Here is a 24,536-nt window from a genome sequence, read left to right on the forward strand (position 1 = left end):
AAAATTTAGTCCCGGGGTACTGGTTGTTTATATACAGTGCCTACAAGTAGTATTCAACCCCCTGCAGATTTAGCAGGTTTACACATTTGGAATTAACTTGGCATTGTGACATTTAGACTGTAGATCAGCCTGGAAGTGTGAAATGCACTGCAGCAAAAAAGAATGTTATTTCTTTGTTTATTTTTTTTTTAAATTGTGAAAAGTTCTTTCAGAGGGTCATTTATTATTCAACCCCTCAACCCACCAGAATTCTGTTTGGTTCCCCTAAAGTATTAAGAAGTAGTTCAGGCACAAAGAACAATGAGCTTCACATGTTTGGATTAATTATCTCTTTTTCCAGCCTTTTCTGACTATTTAAGACCCTCCCCAAACTTGTGAACCGCACTCATACATGGTCAACATGGGAAAGACAAAGGAGCATTCCAAGGCCATCAGAGACAAGATCGTGGAGGGTCACAAGGCTGGCAAGGGGTACAAAACCCTTTCCAAGGAGTTGGGCCTACCTGTCTCCACTGTTGGGAGCATCATCCGGAAGTGAAAGGCTTATGGAACTACTGTTAGCCTTTTACGGCCTGGACAGCCTTTGAAAGTTTCCTCCCGTGCCGAGGCCAGGCTTGTCCGAAGAGTCAAGGCTAACCCAAGGACAACAAGGAAGGAGATCCGGGAAGATCTCATGGCAGTGGGGACATTGGTTTCAGTCAATACCATAAGTAACGTACTCCACCGCAATGGTCTCCGTTCCAGATGAGCCCGTAAGGTACCTTTACTTTCAAAGCGTCATGTCAAGGCTCGTCTACAGTTTGCTCATGGTCACTTGGAGGACTCTGAGACTGACTGGTTCAAGGTTCTCTGGTCTGATGAGACCAAGATCGAGATCTTTGGTGCCAACCACACACGTGACGTTTGGAGACTGGATGGCACTGCATACGACCCCAAGAATACCATCCCTACAGTCAAGCATGGTGGTGGCAGCATCATGCCTTGGGGCTGTTTCTCAGCCAAGGGGCCTGGCCATCTGGTCCGCATCCATGGGAAGATGGATAGCACGGCCTACCTGGAGATTTTGGCCAAGAACCTCCGCTCCTCCATCAAGGATCTTAAGATGGGTCGTCATTTCATCTTCCAACAAGACAACGACCCAAAGCACGCAGCCAAGAAAACCAAGGCCTGGTTCAAGAGGCAAAAAATCAAGGTGTTGCAGTGGCCTAGTCAGTCTCCTGACCTTAACCCAATTGAAAACTTGTGGAAGGAGCTCAAGATTAAAGTCCACATGAGACACCCAAAGAACCTAGATAACTTGGAGAAGATCTGCATGGAGGAGTGGGCCAAGATAACTCCAGAGACCTGTGCCGGCCTGATCAGGTCTTAGAAAAGACGATTATTAGCTGTAATTGCAAACAAAGGTTATTCCACAAAATATTAAACCTAGGGGTTGAATAATAATTGACCCACACTTTTATGTTTAAAATTTATAAAAATTTAACTGAGCAACAAAACTTTTTGGTTTGTAAGATTTATGCATCTGTTAATAAATCCTGCTCTTGTTTGAAGTTTGAAGGCTCTAACTTATTTGCATCTTATTAAACCTGATAAATCTGCAGGGGGTTGAATACTACTTGTAGGCACTATATATATATATATATATATATATATATATATATATATATATATATATATATATATATATATATATATATATATAAAAATAAACAAAACATGCTTTTCTTATCCTCCCGGGTCTACCAGTGACCCTCCGCTATTTCCGGTGCATGATTTTGACTGCAGCCCTGAGATTACGTCAATAGCCAATCATTGAGCTCTGCGGCTCTGTGCAGGGCATTCCATCCACAAGGGCAGATCCGCTGATCTCAGTAATTGTCTGTTGATGTGATGTCAAAGCTTAGGCCAATATCAGACACGGGGAGATGAGGTGGAGATTCACCAGTGAATAAGTAAAGAAAACTTGTTTTTATAACAAATTGTAACCAGAGACAGGGATATTCTGAAAGGTGACAACTCCTTTAACGCAGCACCATCTGCTGTCAACATTCTTACAGCATGAGCCTGCACCTGTTGCTGTTACAATGCACTGTGCTGTGTTACAGTATTTCATTTCTCTCCTTAATATGAGTATGGTTATTCACCTTACTGACCGCACACTAATTGGCATAGAAAAAAACCTTTTCTGACTACAACCACAAATTTGTTTTCACTGATTCCTATTTATTGTTTTATTTTACTGATATAGCATCATCGTATCCCACAGCGCTTTACAGATATTGTCCCCATTGGAGCTCACAATGTAAGTTCCCTATCAGTATGTTTTTGTAATGTGGTAGGAAACCCACACAAACACAGGAGAACATACAAACTCCTTGCAGATGTTGTCCTTGGTGGGATTTAAACCCAGGACCCCATCACTTTATGGCATCAGAGCTACCAACTGAGCCACCGTGCTTCCCGTTGCCCTAACCCAGGTGCTGACCATTGTCTTAACCCTAAGATTTGGCCCACCATCATCTTCATTCCTCCCATCACCCACTAGATTTAGATTACATGATTAAAAATGATCCTTCCGCTTTAGTAAATACTTGTATTCTTTGTGACATACCAATTCTGGATCTACTCATTGCTCTGCTGTGTGTTATTGCCTTTAGAAATGTACTGTGAGTAAATTGACAGCTGGGTGTTACCAGTTGATGATCTGCTCCTACACTCTGACATTGTCCAATAAGAGCTGACAGGTGCCTGTGAACATGTACAGAAGAGCCTGCGAGCATGTGCAAATAAGCTTGCGAGCATCTGCAGATAAGCCTGCGAGCATGTGCAGACAAGCTTGCGAGCATGTGCAGAAGAGCCTGCGAGCGTGTGCAAATAAACCTGTGAGCATGGGCAGATAAACCTACGAGCGTGTGTAGATAAGACTGCGAGCAAGTGCAGAAGAGCCTGCGAGCAGGTGCAGAACAGCCTGCGAGTATGTGCAGAAGAGCCTGCGAGCATGTGCAGAAGAGCCTGCGAGCATGTGCAGAACAGCCTGCGGGCATGTACAGAAGAGCATGCGAGCATGTGCAGAAGAGCATGCGAGCATGTGCAGAAGAGCCTGTGAGCGTGTGCAGAAGTGCGTGTGCAGATAGGCCTGCGAGCGTGTGCCGAAGAGCCTGCGAGCGTGTGCTGAAGAGCCTGCGAGCATGTGCAGAAGAGCCTGCGAGCGTGTGCAGATAGGCTTGCGAGCGTGTGCAGAAGAGCCTGCGAGCGTGTGCAGAAGAGCCTGCGAGCGTGTGCAGAAGAGCCTGCGAGCATGTGCAGATAAGGTCTGTCTCTGTGAATTGGAAATCACCTATACCTAGTACTGGCAAGCGTTCTCCAGGTTACAGCACTGAAGCTTTCCAAAGCACCTGTGTCCTGTCCTATTAAAGCGGTTATCGAGGACTATTTTTTTTTTTTTTACTATAGGCCTAAGAAATAACAGGAAGGTAGTTGCTGACTACCTGACTGTTGTACCCTCCACCGATTTCTGCCAGCACAGAGAGGTCACAGACTTCTCCTGTCTACGATTCAGCGGCTTCCGCTGACATCACATCGACAGAGCAGCAGCTTCTCTTCCACTCTGCTCTCTTGGCGGAGTGATTCATCTGCTCCACATGAACACAAGCAGCTCTTCTTCTTCTGGGCTGCCCTGTCAATGGGGGGTTACTGCCGACATCATGCTGATTGACAACCAGCTCCCCGCTGTCTAACTGTGGAGAGCGGACTGTCAATCAGCATGACGTGGGCAGTCACGCCCTGTTGGCAGAGCAGCCGAAAAGAAGAAAAGTTGTTCTGTTGACATGGAGTAGCTGAATTGCCGGAACAGGCGTACAGTGGGAAAAAAAAGGACTAAACAACCGCTTTAACATTCCTGGACAGGTTTCTGTCAATGTAACAAGATGTTGACCAGTTTAATCTACTATAGTGAAAACGAATGTGATTTGCTAATAAAAAATAATCTAGGAGATTATTCATAATTCCATTTTCTTTCTTTTTTTTCTAGTCCCTGAGAACCCCTTTAAGTTATTTATGCATTCAGCTGTCACTAGGGGGAGCTAATTTCATACACATTTATGTTTATGCTGCATATATTTGCATAAAGGACGCTCACCATGGTGGTGCACACAGACTGCACGGAGATTTACAGGCTTTATGCATATTCCAGTGCAATTATGTTTATTTCATTTTACCAGATTAATAAAGAATTAAAGGAACATGCAAACACAGAGAGGGAGGTTGTCAGAGCTCAGCTGCCATATGTCCCAAATTCCTATAAACTTGCGCACCTTCTGCAGATGGGCTTCATATTTCTGGTTCCCTTCTCTTATTATCAGCAGGACTAGCGTTCAGCTAAGAACTGCAAATCACTTATAAGAAGCCAATTTTCGTACACGTCTCTTGTAGTTTAATCTCGCATTTAGGAGTAAAGCCTCTGCAGTGCTCGGCTCAGAAATGATTGAGAGGATTAAAGGGACAGGGGCCATAGAAGTGAGCAGTGCAGGAGGAAGAGGACGAGGACGACACAGTGGATGGATGAAATTAGTTTAATAGGACACCTCCATATTCGGTGACGAACATTGTGTAACTTGTGGGACCTGCGGGATTGCTGTGCATTGTTCTGGGGAATATGTTCTGCTGTCTTTCAGCTGGCTCTTTGTTCCAAATACCAACTAATATGTCACTAGTGAGTCCATGGGCCATACTGACCTCAGACTTCCTCTGCTTTCATAAAGAATCTACAGAAACAATTATACCATGTTCCATTTTGGCCATTCTGCTGCTTAAGGAATATCAATGTCATGGGGCCACCATACAGCAGTACAAAGCATGCCAACCACTCCATAGGGCATGAAGTCTTCAATCTATTCTTCTGATAGTTTGACCACACAATAGTAAACACATGGCTATTGGTGTGTTTTGATATTTAAAGGGGCTGTACGTAAATTGAAACTAACTTACCAGACGGGTGCCTGTTATGATCCGGTGGTAGGATCACCAAACTGACCTGATAGGTAAACCTGATAAGTAGGACAAGCTCCGGGAATGTGGAACTATACCGACCGCAATCCTGATACTATCCACACACACTAAAGGCAGCCGTGGAGCGTTACCTAAAAACCTAGACGCCTCTTCACAGCCTGAGGAACTAGCTACCCCTAGAGAGAAAGCAAAGCCTCACTTGCCTCAGAGAAATAACCCCAAAGTTTTAGACAGCCCCCCACAAATAATAACGGTGAGTTAAGGGGAAAATACAAACGTAGGAATGAAAAACAGGTTTAAGCAAATGAGGCCCGCTAACACTAAATAGACAGAAGATAGCAGGGATCTGTGCGGTCGGTACAAAAACTATCCACGCAGAAAGTACAAGAACCCCCACACCGACTCACGATGTGAGGGGCGTACTTCTGCTCCCCAGAGCTACCAGCAAGCGAAAAATCACATATAAGCAAGCTGGACTGAACACATCATATACTGAGAAACATATTCAAGGAAACAATGAGCAAAAAGAACTAGCAAGACTTAGCTTCTCAGAAATAGACAGGTCACCAGGAAAATCCAGGAGAGGTCAGAACCAGTACTGAATGCAACGACAGCAGGCAACAAATAAAGGTCCAGGTGGAGTTAAATAGGAACCAGCATAGCAGGAAATGAGGCAGCTGAGCCCAGCTCCAGACCCGCAGTATCGCTAAAGGCCACCAGAGGGAACCCAGACGGAATTCACAACAGGTGCCGCTCCTCTGTACTCTGCACTATGTTCTCCCCTAGCATCAGGCTTCTTCTGGTGGGGGACGATATGTAACCGCTGCAGAAGGCAGAAGTAAAAACTTTTTTGCGACTCGGACATATCAAGGATGTACCACTGATTGGCTGCAGAGGTGACGTGATGCTCCCTGCTAGAAGAAGAAGCCAGAAGTGGAGGGCATAACACATAGTACAGAGGAGCAGTACTGATCCTGTAGGTGAGTATCAGTTTTTTAGTTCCCACCACCCTGGGCCTATTTAGAATGTGTTTAAGGCTATGTGCACACGTTGCAGAAAGTTGTGTGGATTTTTCCACACTGATTTTGGTAAATCCATAAGAAATCCTCACTGCAGATTACCTGCGGAATTACCACGGATTTACCGCCGTTTTTGTGCGGATTCCACCTGCGGTTTTACACCTGCGGATTCCTATTGAGGAGCAGGTGTAAACAGCTGTGGAATCCGCACAAAGAATTGACATGCTGCGGAATAAACAGCTCAGCATTTCTGCACAGTTTTTTCCGCAGCATGTGCACTGTGGATTTTGTTTTCCATAGGTTTACATGGTACTGTACAACGCATGAAAAACTGCTGCGAATCCGCAGCGGCCCATGATCTCTCTGGATGAACTGCAGAGATATACAGCTGATGTGGGACAGTCCGTCCATAGGACAACAATCAGTCGTACACTGCACAAATCTGGCCTTTATGGAAGAGTGGCAAGAAGAAAGCCATTTCTCAAAGATATCCATAAAAAGTGTCATTTAAAGTTTGCAACAAGCCACCTGGGAGACACACCAAACATGTGGAAGAAGGTGCTCAGGTCAGATTAAACCAAAATTGAACTTTTTGGCAACAATGCCAAACGATATGTTTGGCGTAAAGGCAACACTGCTCATCACCCTGAACACACCATCCCCACTGTCAAACATAGTGGTGGCATCATCATGATTTGGGCCTGCTTTTCTTCAGCAGGGACAGGGAAGATGGTTAAAATTGATGGGAAGATGGATGGAGCCAAACACAGGATCATTCTTGAAGAAAACCTGTTGGAGTCTGCAAAAGACCTGGGACTGGGAATCTGTGAAAAGGGCTGAAAACTGCTGTTCACAAATGATTTCCATCAAACCTCACTGAGCTCGAGCTGTTTGCCAAGGAAGAATGGGCAAGAATTTCAGTCTCCCCATGTACAAAACTGATAGAGACATACCCCAAGTGACTTGCAGCTGTAATCACAGCAAAAGGTGGTGCAACAAAGTATTAACTTAAAAGGGCCAAACAATATTGCACTTCCCACTTTTCAGTTTTTGAATTTCCACAAAAATTTTAAATAACCAATAAATTTCGTTCAACTTCACAATTGTGTTCAACTTGTTGCTGATTCTTCACCAAAAATTTACATTTGGTATCTTTATGTTTGAAGCATGATATGTGGGAAAAGGTTGAAAAGTTTCAGGGAGCCGAATACTTTCGCAAGGCACTGTATGCGCAATCGTCTCTAAAAGACGTCATTGAGCCGAGATCTCAATTTGACAGCAGTGACTGTGCTAGTGCAGAGGAGGTAGGTCACTAAAAAAGCAGTGATCTGACATTTATAGTCCGGAGGCAGCTGAAGGGGAATCATAGACCGAGAGGAGAAGACCCCGTGCACAGGCTGTCCCCCGTGCACCAAAATCTAATCAGCAGAAAACTTCAAAATGGAGATCAAAGAACAAAGTGGATTTTTTCACCCAAGGTATCAACGTAATCCGTATTACGGTGCCAATACCGCCATGTCTTTATTTTACATTACAAAATTGTGCCGTCAGGTTCTCTTAAAATTAGCGTTATTTCCTCCAGCTTTGTAGAAACTTTGTAATATATATTATTTGAGAAAAATGCATTTTTGTCCACTTACCTGTCACTTTTTTCCTCCATCATCCTCAAACTGCTCATTCACTCAAAAACTTCTGAAATGATGTTAAGATGGATTATTGGCTCACCCAGGGATCAGGTTACACGCTGCACAAAGAAGTTTATGGAGAGGAGGAGCTGCTGTAAGGAGACAGAGACATAAAGGCACAGGAGATGCTGCTGCTACCGGTGTCTCACCAAAATACTTAATTTATAGTTAAAGGGAACCCGTCACCTGTTTTTGAGTCTGTCAACAAATGCCAACTGTATCTGCTCCTGTTACGCATTCCAGAAACGTTTACATCCTGAGTCCGGACGCCCCTGTATATCCAAACAATATCATTTGATTTTGTCCCACGCTGTATTTTAATGAGTATAGCCCGATCCTATAGGAGTCATCTCTGCGGCGTCTGTGCCTTCTCTCTGCTCCCAATAGCCATCCTCCGGCTCTGATTGGGCATCATCGCTGCGGCGTATGTGCCTCCTCTCTGCACCCAATAGCCATCCTCCGGCTCTGATTGGGGTCATCACTGCAGCGTCTGTGCCATCTCTATGCTCCCAGTAGCCATCCTCCAGCTCTGATTGGGCATCATCGCTGCGGCGTCTGTGCCTTCTCTGCTCCCAATAGCCATCCTCCAGCTCTGATTGGGGTCATCACTGCGGCGTCTGTGCCTTCTCTCTGCTCCCAATAGCCATCCTCCGGCTCTGATTGGGCGTCATCACTGCAGCGTCTGTGCCTCCTCTCTGCTTCCAATAGCCATCCTCCAGCTCTGATTGGGCATCATCGCTGCGGCGTCTGTGCCTTCTCTGCTCCCAATAGCCATCCTCCAGCTCTGATTGGGGTCATCACTGCGGCGTCTGTGCCTTCTCTCTGCTCCCAATAGCCATCCTCCGGCTCTGATTGGGGTCATCTGTTATGATCCTGTGGCAAGGATCGCAAACTGACCTGCTAAGTAACAGAAATCCTTAGGACAAGCTCTGGGGAATGTGGGAGCTATACTGACCGCAACCCTGATTCTATCAATACACACTATAGGCAGCCGTGGAGCGTTACCTAAAATCCTAGACGCCTCGTCACAGCCTGAGAAACTAGCTACCCCTAGAGAGAAAGCAAGCCTCACTTGCCTCAGAGAAATCACCCCAAAGTTTTAGACAGCCCCCCACAAATAATAACGGTGAGTTAAGGAATGAAAACAGGTTTTTAGCAAATGAGGCCCGCTAACACTAAATAGACAGAAGACAGCAAGGGATCTGTGCGGTCAGTATAAAATGCTATCAAAAATAATCCACGCAGAGATTACAAGAACCCCCACACCGACTCACGATGTGAGGGGCGCAACTCTGCACCCCAGAACTTCCAGCAAGCGAAAATATTACATATAAGCAAGCTGGACAGAACTCATCATATACAGAGAAACATTTTCAAGGAAATAATGAGCAAACATGAACTAGCAAGACTTAGCTTCTCAGGAGGAGACAGGTCACAAGGAAAGTCCAGAGAGATCAGAACCAGTACTGAATACAACGACAGCAGGCAAAAAGTGAAGGTCCAGGTGGAGTTAAATAGAGGCCAGACTAGCAGAAAACGAGGCAGCTGGATTCCAGCTACAGACCCACAATAAGCACTAAAGGCCACCAGAGGGAGCCCAAGAACAGAACTCACACAATACCACTCATGACCAAAGGAGGGAGCCCGAGAACGGAATTCACAACAGTACCCCCCCCCTTGAGGAGGGGTCACCGAACCCTCAACAGAGCCCCCAGGCCGATCCGGACGAGCCAGATGAAAGGCACGAACCAAATCAGCCGCATGGACATCAGAGGCGACAACCCAGGAATTATCCTCCTGACCATAGCCCTTCCACTTAACCAAGTACTGAAGCTTCCGTCTCGAAATACGAGAATCCAAGATCTTCTCCACCACATACTCCAATTCTCCCTCAACCAACACCGGAGCAGGAGGATCAACAGAAGGAACCACAGGCACCACATACCTCCGCAATAATGACCTATGGAACACATTATGAATGGCAAACGATGCTGGGAGGTCCAAACGAAATGACTCAGGGTTAAGGATTTCTAAAATCTTATAAGGACCGATGAAACGAGGCTTGAACTTAGGAGAGGAAACCTTCATAGGAACGAAACGAGAAGACAGCCATACCAAATCCCCCACACGAAGTCGGGGACCCACACAGCGACGGCGGTTAGCAAAGCGCTGAGCCTTCTCTTGTGACAACGTCAAATTGTCCACTACGTGGTTCCAAATCTGTTGCAACCTATCCACCACAGAATCCACCCCAGGACAGTCCGAAGGCTCAACCTGACCTGAGGAAAAACGAGGATGAAAACCAGAACTACAAAAAAAAGGTGAAACCAAAGTAGCAGAACTAGCCCGATTATTGAGGGCGAACTCAGCCAATGGCAAAAAGGACACCCAATCATCCTGATCAGCCGAAACAAAACATCTCAGAAAAGTTTCCAAGGTCTGATTAGTTCGTTCAGTTTGGCCATTCGTCTGAGGATGGAAGGCCGACGAAAACGACAAATCAATGCCCATCTTAGCACAAAAGGACCGCCAAAATCTGGACACAAACTGGGATCCTCTGTCAGACACAATGTTCTCCGGAATCCCATGCAAACGAACCACATTCTGAAAAAACAGCGGCACCAAATCGGAGGAGGAAGGCAGCTTAGGCAAGGGTACCAAATGGACCATTTTAGAAAAACGATCACAAACCACCCAGATGACAGACATCCTCTGAGAGACTGGAAGATCCGAAATAAAATCCATGGAAATATGCGTCCAAGGCCTCTTTGGGACAGGCAAAGGCAAAAGCAAACCACTGGCACGAGAACAGCAAGGCTTGGCCCGAGCACAAATCCCACAGGACTGCACAAAGGAACGCACATCCCGCGACAAGGACGGCCACCAAAAGGACCTAGCCACCAAATCCCTGGTACCAAAAATTCCAGGGTGACCCGCCAACACCGAAGAATGAACCTTGGAAATAACTCTACTGGTCCATCTATCCGGGACAAACAGTCTCTCCAGTGGACAACGGTCAGGTTTATTGGCCTGAAATTCCTGCAGCACCTGCCGCAAATCAGGGGAGATGGCAGACAGAATCACCCACTCTCTGAGGATACCAGCCGGTTCAGAAACTCCCGGAGAGTCAGGCACAAAACTCCTAGAAAGGGCATCAGCCTTCACGTTCTTTGAACCCGGAAGGTATGAAACCACGAAATTGAAACGGGAGAAAAACAGCGACCATCGAGCCTGTCTAGGATTTAACCGTTTGGCAGACTCGAGATAAGTCAAATTCTTGTGATCCGTCAAGACCACCACACGATGTTTGGCTCCCTCAAGCCAATGTCGCCACTCCTCAAATGCCCACTTCATTGCCAACAACTCCCGATTACCAACATCATAATTCCGCTCGGCAGGCGAAAACTTTCTTGAAAAGAAAGCACATGGCCTCATCATAGAGCCATCAGAGTTTTTCTGCGAAAAGACAGCCCCTGCTCCTATCTCAGAGGCATCAACCTCGACCTGGAAAGGGAGAGAGACATCCGGCTGACGCAAGACAGGAGCCGAAGAAAACCGACGTTTCAGCTCCTGAAAGGCCTCCACGGCCGCAGGAGACCAATTGGTCACATCAGAACCCTTCTTGGTCAAATCCGTCAAAGGCTTAACCACACTAGAAAAATTAGTGTTGAAGCGACGGTAAAAATTAGCAAAGCCCAAGAACTTCTGAAGACTCTTCACTGATGTAGGTTGAGTCCAGTCATAAATAGCCTGGACCTTAACTGGATCCATCTCAATAGTGGAAGGAGAAAAAATAAAGCCCAAAAAGGAAACCTTCTGGACTCCGAAGAGACATTTAGAGCCCTTCACAAATAAGGCATTGGCACGCAGGACCTGAAATACCATCCTGACCTGCTTCACATGGGATTCCCAATCGTCAGAAAATACCAAAATATCATCCAGGTACACAATCATAAATCTATACAGATACTCTCGGAAGATGTCGTGCATGAAGGAATGAAACACGGAAGGTGCATTAGAGAGCCCAAAAGGCATCACCAAGTACTCAAAATGGCCTTCGGGCGTATTAAATGCCGTTTTCCATTCATCGCCCTTTTAATACGCACAAGATTATACGCTCCTCGAAGATCTATCTTGGTGAACCAACTAGCCCCCTTAATCCGAGCAAACAGATCAGACAGCAATGGCAAAGGATACTGAAATTTGACCGTGATGTTATTTAGAAGGCGATAATCTATACAAGGTCTCAGAGAACCATCCTTCTTGGCCACAAAAAAGAACCCCGCACCCAAAGGGGACGAGGACGGGCGAATATGCCCCTTCTCCAGAGACTCCTTTATATAACTCCACATAGCGGTATGTTCTGGTACAGATAAATTGAAAAGTCGTCCCTTAGGGAACTTACTACCAGGAATCAAATTTATAGCACAATCACAATCCCTATGAGGAGGTAGGGCACTGGATTTGGGCTCATCAAATACATCCTGGTAGTCCGACAGAAATTCAGGGACTTCAGAAGGAGTAGAAGCAGCAATTGACACCAAAGGAGCATCGCCATGAATCCCCTGGCAACCCCAACTTGACACAGACATTGCTTTCCAATCCAGGACTGGATTATGAGCCTGCAGCCATGGCAGACCCAACACGACAACGTCATGCAAATTATGTAACACAAGAAAACGAATCACCTCCTGATGTGCAGGAGTCATGCACATAGTCACTTGAGTCCAGTACTGAGGCTTATTCTTGGCCAATGGCGTAGCATCAATTCCCTTTAGTGGAATAGGAAATTGCAAAGGCTCCAAGATAAAACCACAGCGCCTGGCAAATGACAAATCCATCAAGTTCAGGGAAGCACCTGAATCCACAAAAGCCATAACTTAGTAGGATGACAGGGAGCAAATCAAAGTAACAGACAAAATGAATTTGGGCTGTACAGTACCAATGGTGACAGATTTAGTGAACCTATTTGTGCACTTAGAACAATCAGAGATAACATGAGTAGAATCACCACAGTAAAAGCACAACCCATTCTGACGTCTGTGATTCTGCCGTTCAATTCTGGTCAGAATCCTGTCACATTGCATAGACTCAGGCTTCTGCTCAGAAAATACCGCCAGATGGTGCACAGGTTTGCGCTCCCGCAAACGCCGATCAATCTGAATGGCCAACGACATAGACTCATTCAGACCCGCAGGCGTGGGGAACCCCACCATAACATCCTTAATGGCTTCAGAAAGACCTTTTCTGAAAATTGCTGCCAGGGCACACTCATTCCACTGAGTGAGCACAGACCATTTCCTAAACTTCTGACAGCAAACCTCTGCTTCATCCAGACCCTGAGAGAGAGCCAGCAAAACCTTTTCTGCCTGGTCTATTAGATTAGGTTCCTCATAAAGCAATCCAAGCGCCAGAAAAAATGCATCCACATTTAGTAATGCAGGATCTCCTGGCGGCAGAGAGAATGCCCAATCTTGAGGGTCACCACGTAACAAAGAAATAATAATTTTAACTTGCTGAACAGGGTCACCAGAGGAACGAGGTCTCAGAGAAAGGAATAATTTACAATTATTTTTGAAATTCAAAAACCTAGATCTATCTCCAGAGAATAACTCAGGAATTGGTATTTTAGGCTCTGACATAGGATTGTGAACTACATAATCCTGGATACCTTGTACCCTTGCAGTGAGATGATCCAGACTAGAGGACAGACTCTGAATGTCCATGTCTGCAGCTGAATTCTGAACCACCTAGAGATTAAGGGGAGGAGAGAGGCTAGCCACACTGCAGAGGAAAAAAAAAAAAGTGAACTCAGGATCTCTCTTATCCCTCTTTTGCGATGCATTAACTCTTTTATGGCCTGCTGTACTGTTATGATCCTGGTGGCAAGGATCGCAAACTGACCTGCTAAGTAACAGAAATCCTTAGGACAAGCTCTGGGGATGTGGGAGCTATACTGACCGCAACCCTGATTCTATCAATACACACTATAGGCAACCGTGGAGCATTACCTAAAATCCTAGACGCCTCGTCACAGCCTGAGAAACTAGCTACCCCTAGAGAGAAAGCAAGCCTCACTTGCCTCAGAGAAATCACCCCAAAGTTTTAGACAGGCCGCCACAAATAATAACGGTGAGTTAAGGGGAAAACACAAACGTAGAAATGAAAACAGGTTTTTCGCAAATGAGGCCCGCTAACACTAAATAGACAGAAGACAGCAAGGGATCTGTGCGGTCAGTATAAAATGCTATCAAAAATAATCCACGCAGAGATTACAAGAACCCCCACACCGACTCACGATGTGAGGGGCGCAACTCTGCACCCCAGAACTTCCAGCAAGCGAAAATATTACATATAAGCAAGCTGGACAGAACTCATCATATACAGAGAAACATTTTCAAGGAAATAATGAGCAAACATGAACTAGCAAGACTTAGCTTCTCAGGAGGAGACAGGTCACAAGGAAAGTCCAGAGAGATCAGAACCAGTACTGAATACAACGACAGCAGGCAAAAAGTGAAGGTCCAGGTGGAGTTAAATAGAGGCCAGACTAGCAGAAAATGAGGCAGCTGGATTCCAGCTACAGACCCGCAGTAAGCACTAAAGGCCACCAGAGGGAGCCCAAGAACAGAACTCACACAATACCACTCATGACCACAGGAGGGAGCCCGAGAACGGAATTCACAACAGTCATCACTGCGGCATCTGTGCCTTCTCTCTGCTCCCAATAGCCATCCTCCAGCTCTGATTGGGCATCATCACTGTGTTGTCTGTGCCTCCTCTCTGCTCCCAATAGCCATCCTCCGGCTCTGATTGGGCATCATCACTGCGGCCTCTGTGCCTTCTCTCTGCTCCCAATAGCCATCCTCCGGCTCTGATTGGGCATTATCACTGCGGCGTCTGTGCCTTCTCTCTTCTCCCAATAGCAATCCTCCAGCTCTGATTGGGCATCATCACTGTGTCATCTGTGCCTTCTCTCTGCTCCCAATAGCCATCCTCCAGCTCTGATTGGGCATCATCACTGTGTCGTCTGTGCCTCCTCTCTGCTCCCAATAGCCATCCTCCGGCTCTGATTGGGTGTCATCACTGCGGCGTCTGTGCCTCCTCTCTGCTCCCAATAGCCATCCTCCAGCTCTGATTGGGGTCATCACTGCGGCGTCTGTGCCTTCTCTCTGCTCCCAATAGCCATCCTCCAGCTCTGATTGGGCATCATCACTGTGTCGTCTGTGCCTCCTCTCTGCTCCCAATAGCCATCCTCCAGCTCTGATTGGGCATCATCACTGTGTCGTCTGTGCCTTCTCTCTGCTCCCAATAACCATCCTCCAGCTCTGATTGGGCATCATCACTGTGTCGTCTGTGCCTCCTCTCTGCTCCCAATAGCCATCCTCTGGCTCTGATTGGGGTCATCCCTGCGGCGTCTGTGCCTTCTCTCTGCTCCCAATAGCCATCCTCCGGCTCTGATTGGGCGTCATCACTGCGGCGTCTGTGCCTTCTCTCTGCTCCCAATAGCCATCCTCCAGCTCTGATTGGGCATCATCACTGTGTCGTCTGTGCCTTCTCTCTGCTCCCAATAGCCATCCTCCGGCTCTGATTGGGCATCATCACTGCGGCGTCTGTGCCTTCTCTCTGCTCCCAATAGTCATCCTCTGGCTCTGATTGGGGTCATCACTGCGGCGTCTGTGCCTTCTCTCTGCTCCCAATAGTCATCCTCTGGCTCTGATTGGGGTCATCACTGCGGCGTCTGTGCCTTCTCTCTGCTCCCAATAGCCATCCTCCGGCTCTGATTGGGCATTATCACTGCGGCGTCTGTGCCTTCTCTCTGCTCCCAATAGCCATCCTCCGGCTCTGATTGGGGTCATCCCTGCGGCGTCTGTGTCTCCTCTCTGCTCCCAATAGTAATCCTCCTTCTCTGATTGGGCATTATCACTGCGGCGTCTGTGCCTTCTCTCTTCTCCCAATAGCAATCCTCCAGCTCTGATTGGGCATCATCACTGTGTCATCTGTGCCTTCTCTCTGCTCCCAATAGCCATCCTCCAGCTCTGATTGGGCATCATCACTGTGTCGTCTGTGCCTCCTCTCTGCTCCCAATAGCCATCCTCCGGCTCTGATTGGGTGTCATCACTGCGGCGTCTGTGCCTCCTCTCTGCTCCCAATAGCCATCCTCCAGCTCTGATTGGGGTCATCACTGCGGCGTCTGTGCCTTCTCTCTGCTCCCAATAGCCATCCTCCAGCTCTGATTGGGCATCATCACTGTGTCGTCTGTGCCTCCTCTCTGCTCCCAATAGCCATCCTCCAGCTCTGATTGGGCATCATCACTGTGTCGTCTGTGCCTTCTCTCTGCTCCCAATAACCATCCTCCAGCTCTGATTGGGCATCATCACTGTGTCGTCTGTGCCTCCTCTCTGCTCCCAATAGCCATCCTCTGGCTCTGATTGGGGTCATCCCTGCGGCGTCTGTGCCTTCTCTCTGCTCCCAATAGCCATCCTCCGGCTCTGATTGGGCGTCATCACTGCGGCGTCTGTGCCTTCTCTCTGCTCCCAATAGCCATCCTCCAGCTCTGATTGGGCATCATCACTGTGTCGTCTGTGCCTTCTCTCTGCTCCCAATAGCCATCCTCCGGCTCTGATTGGGCATCATCACTGCGGCGTCTGTGCCTTCTCTCTGCTCCCAATAGTCATCCTCTGGCTCTGATTGGGGTCATCACTGCGGCGTCTGTGCCTTCTCTCTGCTCCCAATAGTCATCCTCTGGCTCTGATTGGGGTCATCACTGCGGCGTCTGTGCCTTCTCTCTGCTCCCAATAGCCATCCTCCGGCTCTGATTGGGCATTATCACTGCGGCGTCTGTGCCTTCTCTCTGCTCCCAATAGCCATCCTCCGGCTCTGATTGGGGTCATCCCTGCGGCGTCTGTGTCTCCTCTCTGCTCCCAATAGTAATCCTCCTTCTCTGATTGGGCATTATCACTGCGGCGTCTGTGCCTTCTCTCTGCTCCCAATAGCCATCCTCCGGCTCTGATTGGGCATTATCACTGCGGCGTCTGTGCCTTCTCTCTGCTCCCAATAGCCATCCTCCGGCTCTGATTGGGGTCATCCCTGCGGCGTCTGTGTCTCCTCTCTGCTCCCAATAGTAATCCTCTGGCTCTGATTGGGCATTATCACTGCGGCGTCTGTGTCTCCTCTCTGCTCCCAATAGCCATCCTCCGGCTCTGATTGGGTGTCATTACTGCGTTGTCTGTGTCTCCTCCAGCTTTGATTGACGTATCCTACATCATCTACATAGCTCAACAAATTCTCGCTCCTGCGTAGTATCATCGCCAGCCAGCATAGGCGCACGTTGCGTAGGTCATAATACATAATACATCCACATCAACCAAAGGACGGCTATTGGGCGCAGAGAAGAGGTACAGACGCTGCAGCGATGACGCCCATCAGACCGGACTATCCTCATTTAAATAGAGGGTGGGACTAAATCAAATGACCATGATTGGATATACAAAGGGTAGTCAGGAAACAATGTAAACATTTGTGGAATACATAATGGCAGATAAAAGTCTTGGCATTTGTTAACAGACTCAAAAACTGGTGACCGGTTCCTTTTAAACCTTTTAAACCTCTCAGTACTGCTGTGCAATGTCCTCCTTGCTTCTGCTGCTGTGCTAAACAAAGCTGGGGAGCAGGATTTCTCCTCTTTTCTATGTGAGCTGCGTATTCGAGACATCAAAGCAGTTATTAGCTAGAGATGGAGTAAGCAGAGATGAAAATTGGTGATAAAAGCCATATAAGCATATGACGGCTTATTTTGAAAAGTCACCAAAAACGGCAGATGCGCTTTAAAAATTAATAATCTATCCCATGGAAACCTTTTGTTCTTTATGTATTTAGGACATGGTGTTTCCATGCTGATGACATGTCACATAACTATGGCGTCCTACTGCTGGTAATTGAGATAACATTGCTGTAAAGTAGATATGAACTATGGCAGGTAGCAGTTACCACTAGCATGGGCATCATGTCACTATGTTTGGCACTGCAATTCTGTAAATGAGGATCACATTTTTAGTTCTCTTCTGACATTATACAGTTTTTACACTTGAAGTTGCGATGTGTCACTGTTCAGCAAAGGGTGTGGGTAAAATCAACAGAAGACATTGGGAGCTTGAATATACTTATTTTTCATTCCAAAGCTAAAACCCCTAAATTACAAAGCATATCCTATATAAATAGTAATTAAACTTTTTTTTGTTAATCTTTCACTAGAAATAGTAGTTACGCATTTTTTTGATGCTCTTGATTACCTTTTATGTTCTCCCCCAAATACGTTGCTGCAGTGTTGCTTCATTCACTAGTTCAAGCTCCTTTAGAAGCTGCTTTCATTTGCTGCTCAGCAAAGATCTCAATACTATAATTTAAACAGTCCGTGTAAAGGAATTCCCGTATCTGAGCCTCTCTTCCATCTCATACACCGATTGTTTTAATGCAGCAGTTTAAAGTAGCTTATAATGAAGAACTTGCTATTTTGGCGAGATAGGACAATTAAGTATATTACAAAAATAATCACTTTGAAATTCCTGAAAAATAATAATAAAAAGATGATAATTAAAGTTTAGTTACGCTCAATGATTCGGATATACTATTACTATTTGTTCTTCTGTTTTTCAGAGGTGTATATAATTCTTCTACCAAGAAAAAGACAGTAAGTAAAAAGAAAGATGTTGCACATAAAGCAACAAAGCAGAGTCGTTCTCCTAAAATGAAACATTAACCCGTCTACAACTATGTGCTGGAAATGTATGTTCCCTGATCCTGGGAACTAAACCAACACCATTGTAAGTACAGAAGAGGACAAGCTGGGTGTCCAGATATCAGAGAAAACTAGACGACACCCTGAAAGAAGACAGTGATGATGACTTAGATTGACTGTTCCACTTGGGCTGCATCCATCCTCCCCAGCAAATGTGATCAAATTGGGCTATCAGCTATTTTATTCCCAAGTGTATAGGTATGTGATTCCAATTGTCAAGGCTGCAAACATGGTACTTTAATTAAAGGGGTTGTCCATCTAAAAAGCATGTTTTGAAATTGACAGTTCTCATTATATGAAAAGTATGTCTCATGCATCTCCAATAAATATGCTAATTGCAGCCATCACTTTTAGTTTTTTTCTATGTGTGCCTGAAATTCTCTAGTCCTTAGCCATCTCTGCACAAACGAAAGAGCGCCCCCTCTCTTCTGTGTTGAGACATTATTTAATCAAGTGAATAAATGGGTTACCACCCGACCGCTGCCCACTGGACACTCTGGATCTTGTCTTATTCACATTCCTTTGGTCAACTGATCTGATGATGTCTGGACATAGGAGAGAGGGATCGCATTCTTCAGTGTTGAAGCAGGACTGGAGAACTTGCAGTAAACAGAGATGCGGGCTGCATGTATAATAATGATAATATAATCATTGAACTTTCATTTTCCTTGAAATTTTTTCAAGCCAGATGAGCGCTTTAAAGGGAATCTGTCAGTAGTATCCACCTTCCTGACCTGTCTACATGGACATGCAGGTCATAGAGAGTTGAATAAAGTGATACCTTGATATCTGTGATGTCTTAAAAAATGTCATGAAAAATCCACATTTACTTAAAGGGAACCTGACAGCAAGATTGTGCTCAGTAAACTACACACAGTGTTGAGTCGGCGCCGTTATACTGAATACAATGATACCTCGGTTGATTAAACCCGTCTTGTGGTTGTTTAATCTTTATTTTCAATTTTGAGGAGTTAATGATATGCTCGTGCTTCGGGGCGGGCCTGGAGGGGGGGGGGGTCTTCATGTGGTGCTCTGATTAGGAATTCATAATGAAGACTGCTGACAGGTCACTGATCCCTCACTGAACTGCCCCCTAAGTTTACATAATGAATATTATACAGTATATACATATTGGAAAAAAAAAAAACCTTCTGCAGGCAGGCGCCAGCCATGGCTCCTGCGCTGCAGCATAATCGCGTATTTACTATGTATAGAATTAATATGGTTGAGGTGATCCTGATATTAAAAAAATAAATAAATAAAATTCCATTTGAAAATGGCGCCCGATAGCTGCTACCAGTGGCGTAACTACAAAGTTATGGGCCCCGGTGCGAACTTCCAAATGGGGCCCCCCCCCCCCACCTCCGTGACGCCCCCCCACCCCCTTCCCCTAGATACGCCTCGGACTGTTGCAGGAATCTCCTGCACTGCAACATGGTGTTGGGTGCCAGCACAGCCCGCACAGTGGTATATCCAGCACAGCCCGCACAGTGGTATATCCAGCACAGCCCGCACAGTGGTATATCCAGCACAGCCCGCACAGTGGTATATCCAGCACAGCCCGCACAGTGGTATATCCAGCACAGCCCGCACAGTGGTATATACAGCACAGCCCGCACAGTGGTATCTACAGCACAGCCCGCACAGTGGTATATACAGCACAGCCCGCACAGGGGTATATCCAGCACAGCCCGCACAGGGGTATATACAGCACAGCCCGCACAGGGGTATATACAGCACAGCCCGCACAGGGGTATATACAGCAGAGCCCGCACAGGGGTATATAGAGCACAGCCCACACAGGGGTATATACAGCACAGCCCACACAGGGGTATATACAGCACAGCCCGCACAGGGGTATATACAGCAGAGCCCGCACAGGGGTATATACAGCAGAGCCCGCACAGTGGTATATCCAGCACAGCCCGCACAGGGGTATATAGAGCACAGCCCGCACAGGGGTATATACAGCAGAGCCCGCACAGGGGTATATACAGCAGAGCCCGCACAGGGGTATATACAGCAGAGCCCGCACAGGGGTATATACAGCAGAGCCCGCACAGGGGTATATACAGCAGAGCCCGCACAGGGGTATATACAGCAGAGCCCGCACAGGGGTATATACAGCACAGCCAGCACAGGGGTATATAGAGCAGAGCCCGCACAGGGGTATATACAGCAGAGCCCGCACAGGGGTATATACAGCACAGCCAGCACAGGGGTATATAGAGCAGAGCCCGCACAGGGGTATATACAGCACAGCCCGCACAGGGGTATATACAGCACAGCCCGCACAGGGGTATATACAGCAGAGCCCGCACAGGGGTATATACAGCAGAGCCCGCACAGGGGTATATACAGCACAGCCCGCACAGGGGTATATACAGCACAGCCCGCACAGGGGTATATACAGCACAGCCCGCACAGGGGTATATACAGCAGAGCCCGCACAGGGGTATATACAGCACAGCCCGCACAGGGGTATATACAGCAGAGCCCGCACAGGGGTATATACAGCAGAGCCCGCACAGGGGTATATACAGCAGAGCCCGCACAGGGGTATATGCAGCACAGGGGTATATAGAGCACAGCCAGCACAGGGGTATATAGAGCACAGCCCGCATCTCCCCCCCCCCCCCCCCGATAATGGCCCCACAGTCCGGTGAAAAAGAAAAAAAAAAACTCTCCTCACCTTTCCTTTTGCCCGCGCTGCTCCTGGTGGCTGCAGTCTGCCCAGGACACTGCAGGTGCGCGATGATATGACGTCATCGCGCACCCGCAGTGTACTGTCAGAGGCAGAGCGGGGAATGATGGGAGAGGGAGCGTCAGGTGACGCTCTCCTCCATCATTGCATTGAACTATACCGGTGTCATAGACGCCGGTATAGTTAAATGCGGCGGCGGCGGCGGCGGCGGCGGCGGGGGGGGGAGGAACAGTGCAGCGGCCCACTACTGGCATCGGCTCTTCTGGCATTTGCCAGAAGTGCCCGATGTCCAGCCCGGCCCTGCCCTGACCTGCCGGCCCGGGGCCCCTGACCTGCGGGGCCCGGTCGCAATGGCGACCGCTGCGACCGCGGTCGTTACGCCCCTGGCTGCTACTGTGCAGGCATCAGCTGCGCCATCTTTTGGGGGGAATATCACGATAACCTCAATCATATTAATTATAAAGACATTACACATGCTATTATGCTGCAGCGCAGGTACCACGGCTGGCGCCTGCCTGCAGAAGGATTTTTTTTTTTCAATATGTACATATAATATTCATTATGTAAACTAGGGGGCAGGTCAGTGAGGGATCGGAGACCTGTCAGCAGTCTGTATTATGAATACCTATTCAGAGCACCACATGAAGACCCCCACAGGCCGCCCCGGAGCACGAGCATATCATTACCTCAAAACTGACAAAGATTAAACATCAACCACAAGACGGATTTCATCACCCAAGGTATCGTTGTTATCAGTATAAAAGCGCTGACCTGACACTGTCTGTAGGCTACTGTTCACAATATGTAAATGAGCTGTTAAGATCTATGGGCCGGGCATAGATCTCCCTGATAATCTGCCTCCAGAGATTATTTTAAATGAAAGGGGTTTTGCTAGTGTGAGACATGTAATGACTGACAGTCTGCTCTCCTGATCTCACTGCAGAACTGTTTATGTAACACCCCTTTTATTTAAAATAAGCTCTGCAGGCAGATTGTCAGGGAGATCTATGTCCAGCCCATAGATCTTAACAGCTCATTTATATATCAAGCAAATTGTTTATTTTTCTGGAATAAGTCATCGAATCGCAGATATCATGGTATAATTTTATTCAGCTTCCTATGATCTACATGCCCATATGGATGGCGTAGGAGGGTTGATCCTACTGACCGATTCCCTTTTATCTCTATGTTCTGGTTAATAGAGGGTGGCCCTGAGTGACTAACTTCCCTTTATGATTTTCATATGCTCAAATGAGGCAGTGAAACAATCTCCAACCAATTTTGTACATATTGTAAGTTTTAGAGGTGTAATATCCAACGTAAAGAAGTCCATGGGGCCATATTGTACAATTGATTTCACTGGTTTTCGTACAGAATTCACAAACAAATTGTTCCATGTTACATTATTGCTGTATTGCTGCTAGAGAAAAATATCTTACGGTGACACTACGTGGCACACAGTGCGTGAGGTCTTAAATCTATATTTCTTATATTTTGACCCCAAAATTCATGGGTATTTATAGCGTTCTGATATAGGTCTACTATTCTAAAGCACATTCTAAACGAGCCCAGGATGGTGGGAAAATAAAAAAAATATTGATACTCACCTTCTGGACTGACGCCCTTCTTCCATAATTTACTTTGATCCCCCACTGATCTCCCGGCTTCTTCCACCTTTGGGGATATCACGTGATTACTGCAGCTTCACATTTGGTCCAATCCAGAAGTAATAATCTCTCCTCCAGCTCTGAAGTAATGTGAGAGCTGCAGCCGATCAGCTGCCACTGACTGGCAGCTGCAGGCAGCTGATCCCCCGACCAGAGGAAGGAGCCCGGAGTCCAGCGGGGAACAGAAGGGATCATGGAGAAAAGGTGAGAATTAGAATTTTCTTTTTTTCACTAACCCTGGTATTTAGAATGTTTGGATCTGTCAGTAACACCATCCCTGCGGAAGAAGAGGTTTTGCAGAACGAGTTTACATTTTCAGTCGCATGATATTATTGATCTCCTTCTATTAAAAGACCTACAATTCAGGAATTGTTTAGTTTTTTTTTGGGTGGAGGGAAGTTATACTGTCCTGCGTGTGAGCAATTGTAAGTACACAGTGCTATATAATGTGATGCCTGCCATATATTAAGAGGATAAAAACTTTGATGAGAGTGCTACTTTAAATAACGAATAAGGTGCAAACATGGAAGTGCCAAAAAGAACTATGTTTACTCCGGAAAAAAGGCACACAGACCAAGATGAATCGGGGGTCAATGTGTTTTGCACTGGACAAATAGTCTAGTATTATAGATTTTCTCCAGTTTGGCATAAACTTGTATCGCTGAATTAAAAGGTTTTTTCCTGTATAGCTTTTATGTTCTTTAATATTCAAACATCATCTAGGTCCAACCTCAATTAAAAGGTGGGAAGCCGCCAAGCTTTACCAGCTATCAGACAATTGCCGTACGATAAGCTGAGCGTCTCACATTGTAATAAATATTTAAAATACTGAATAACACACCCACTATGTTACCTGCCAGACTTATCCAGTAAATTCATCAGTGTCCTGTCAATACTTTATTATTCATCTTCCTCCAGGAACCCATGTGTCTCAGTAGATTAATATTATTCCATTAGAACAAACTTTATCTGGGAAACTTTAAAATCTCTGAATTTCAATATTTGATCTTCTCTTCCTCATGGAGGTTTATAAATGAATACAATGAAGGCTTGGGGAACAGGAACAGTGATGCGAAGTGGAATCTAGGTTAGAAAATATATTTTTATACATTCTGTTAGTGAATTCGGAGTTACTAGATGGTGGTTCTGTATTCAGGATCCCATGTTTTGAAGGTCCAGTCCTATCCTGCATGGAACAGACAGTAGTCTGAATGGTTTTTGTTTAATGCTTATTTTTCTCTGCAGTGGAATTGAACACTTTTTTGCAATGTTTTCCAAATTGATTTTCAACTTACTGCTTACTGTTGGGTATCCCTGTAAGGTACCTTTAAACAAGTAGGGATTGTCCATAGAGGATTGAGAAGACTCTTAAATAGATGGTCAGAAAGATGTGGGAATCAATGGTTGTTTGTATCAGCTCACTCCTAAAGATTAGCAATATATAATATATATACATAATATATATACAGGGTGGGCCATGTATATGGATACACCTAAATAAAATGGCAATAGTTGGTGATATCAACTTCCTGTTTGTGGCATCATTGGCTAATGTGTCAATCACTGTCACTGCAGCAGGCATAGCTGGATGGGACTTGTAGTCCCATCGGACGATGCCTGCACATACACACACTGACACAGCCCTGGCAGACCCCC

General features: G+C 46.4%; 1 protein-coding gene across 5 annotated transcripts in view; it reads left to right on the forward strand.

Annotated features, from left to right (window-relative positions):
• CCDC169 (coiled-coil domain containing 169) overlaps positions 1 to 24,536 on the forward strand; it is a 114,926-nt gene that overhangs the window by 88,135 nt on the left and 2,255 nt on the right. For 3 of the 5 annotated variants that reach the window (XM_077298209.1, XM_077298212.1, XM_077298211.1), the window contains exons 8-9: positions 2,249 to 2,302; positions 18,368 to 18,849. In XM_077298209.1, coding sequence (XP_077154324.1) covers positions 2,249 to 2,302; positions 18,368 to 18,470 — 157 coding nt within the window. In that variant the 3' untranslated portion in view covers positions 18,471 to 18,849. Of the gene's footprint in view, positions 1 to 2,248; positions 2,303 to 18,367; positions 18,850 to 24,536 lie in introns of those variants that run through there. The other 2 variants (XR_013224064.1, XM_077298210.1) reach the window with 2 other exon arrangements.

This window comes from Ranitomeya variabilis, chromosome 3 (genome assembly GCF_051348905.1).
Source record: "Ranitomeya variabilis isolate aRanVar5 chromosome 3, aRanVar5.hap1, whole genome shotgun sequence".
Classification (NCBI taxonomy): domain Eukaryota; kingdom Metazoa; phylum Chordata; class Amphibia; order Anura; family Dendrobatidae; genus Ranitomeya; species Ranitomeya variabilis.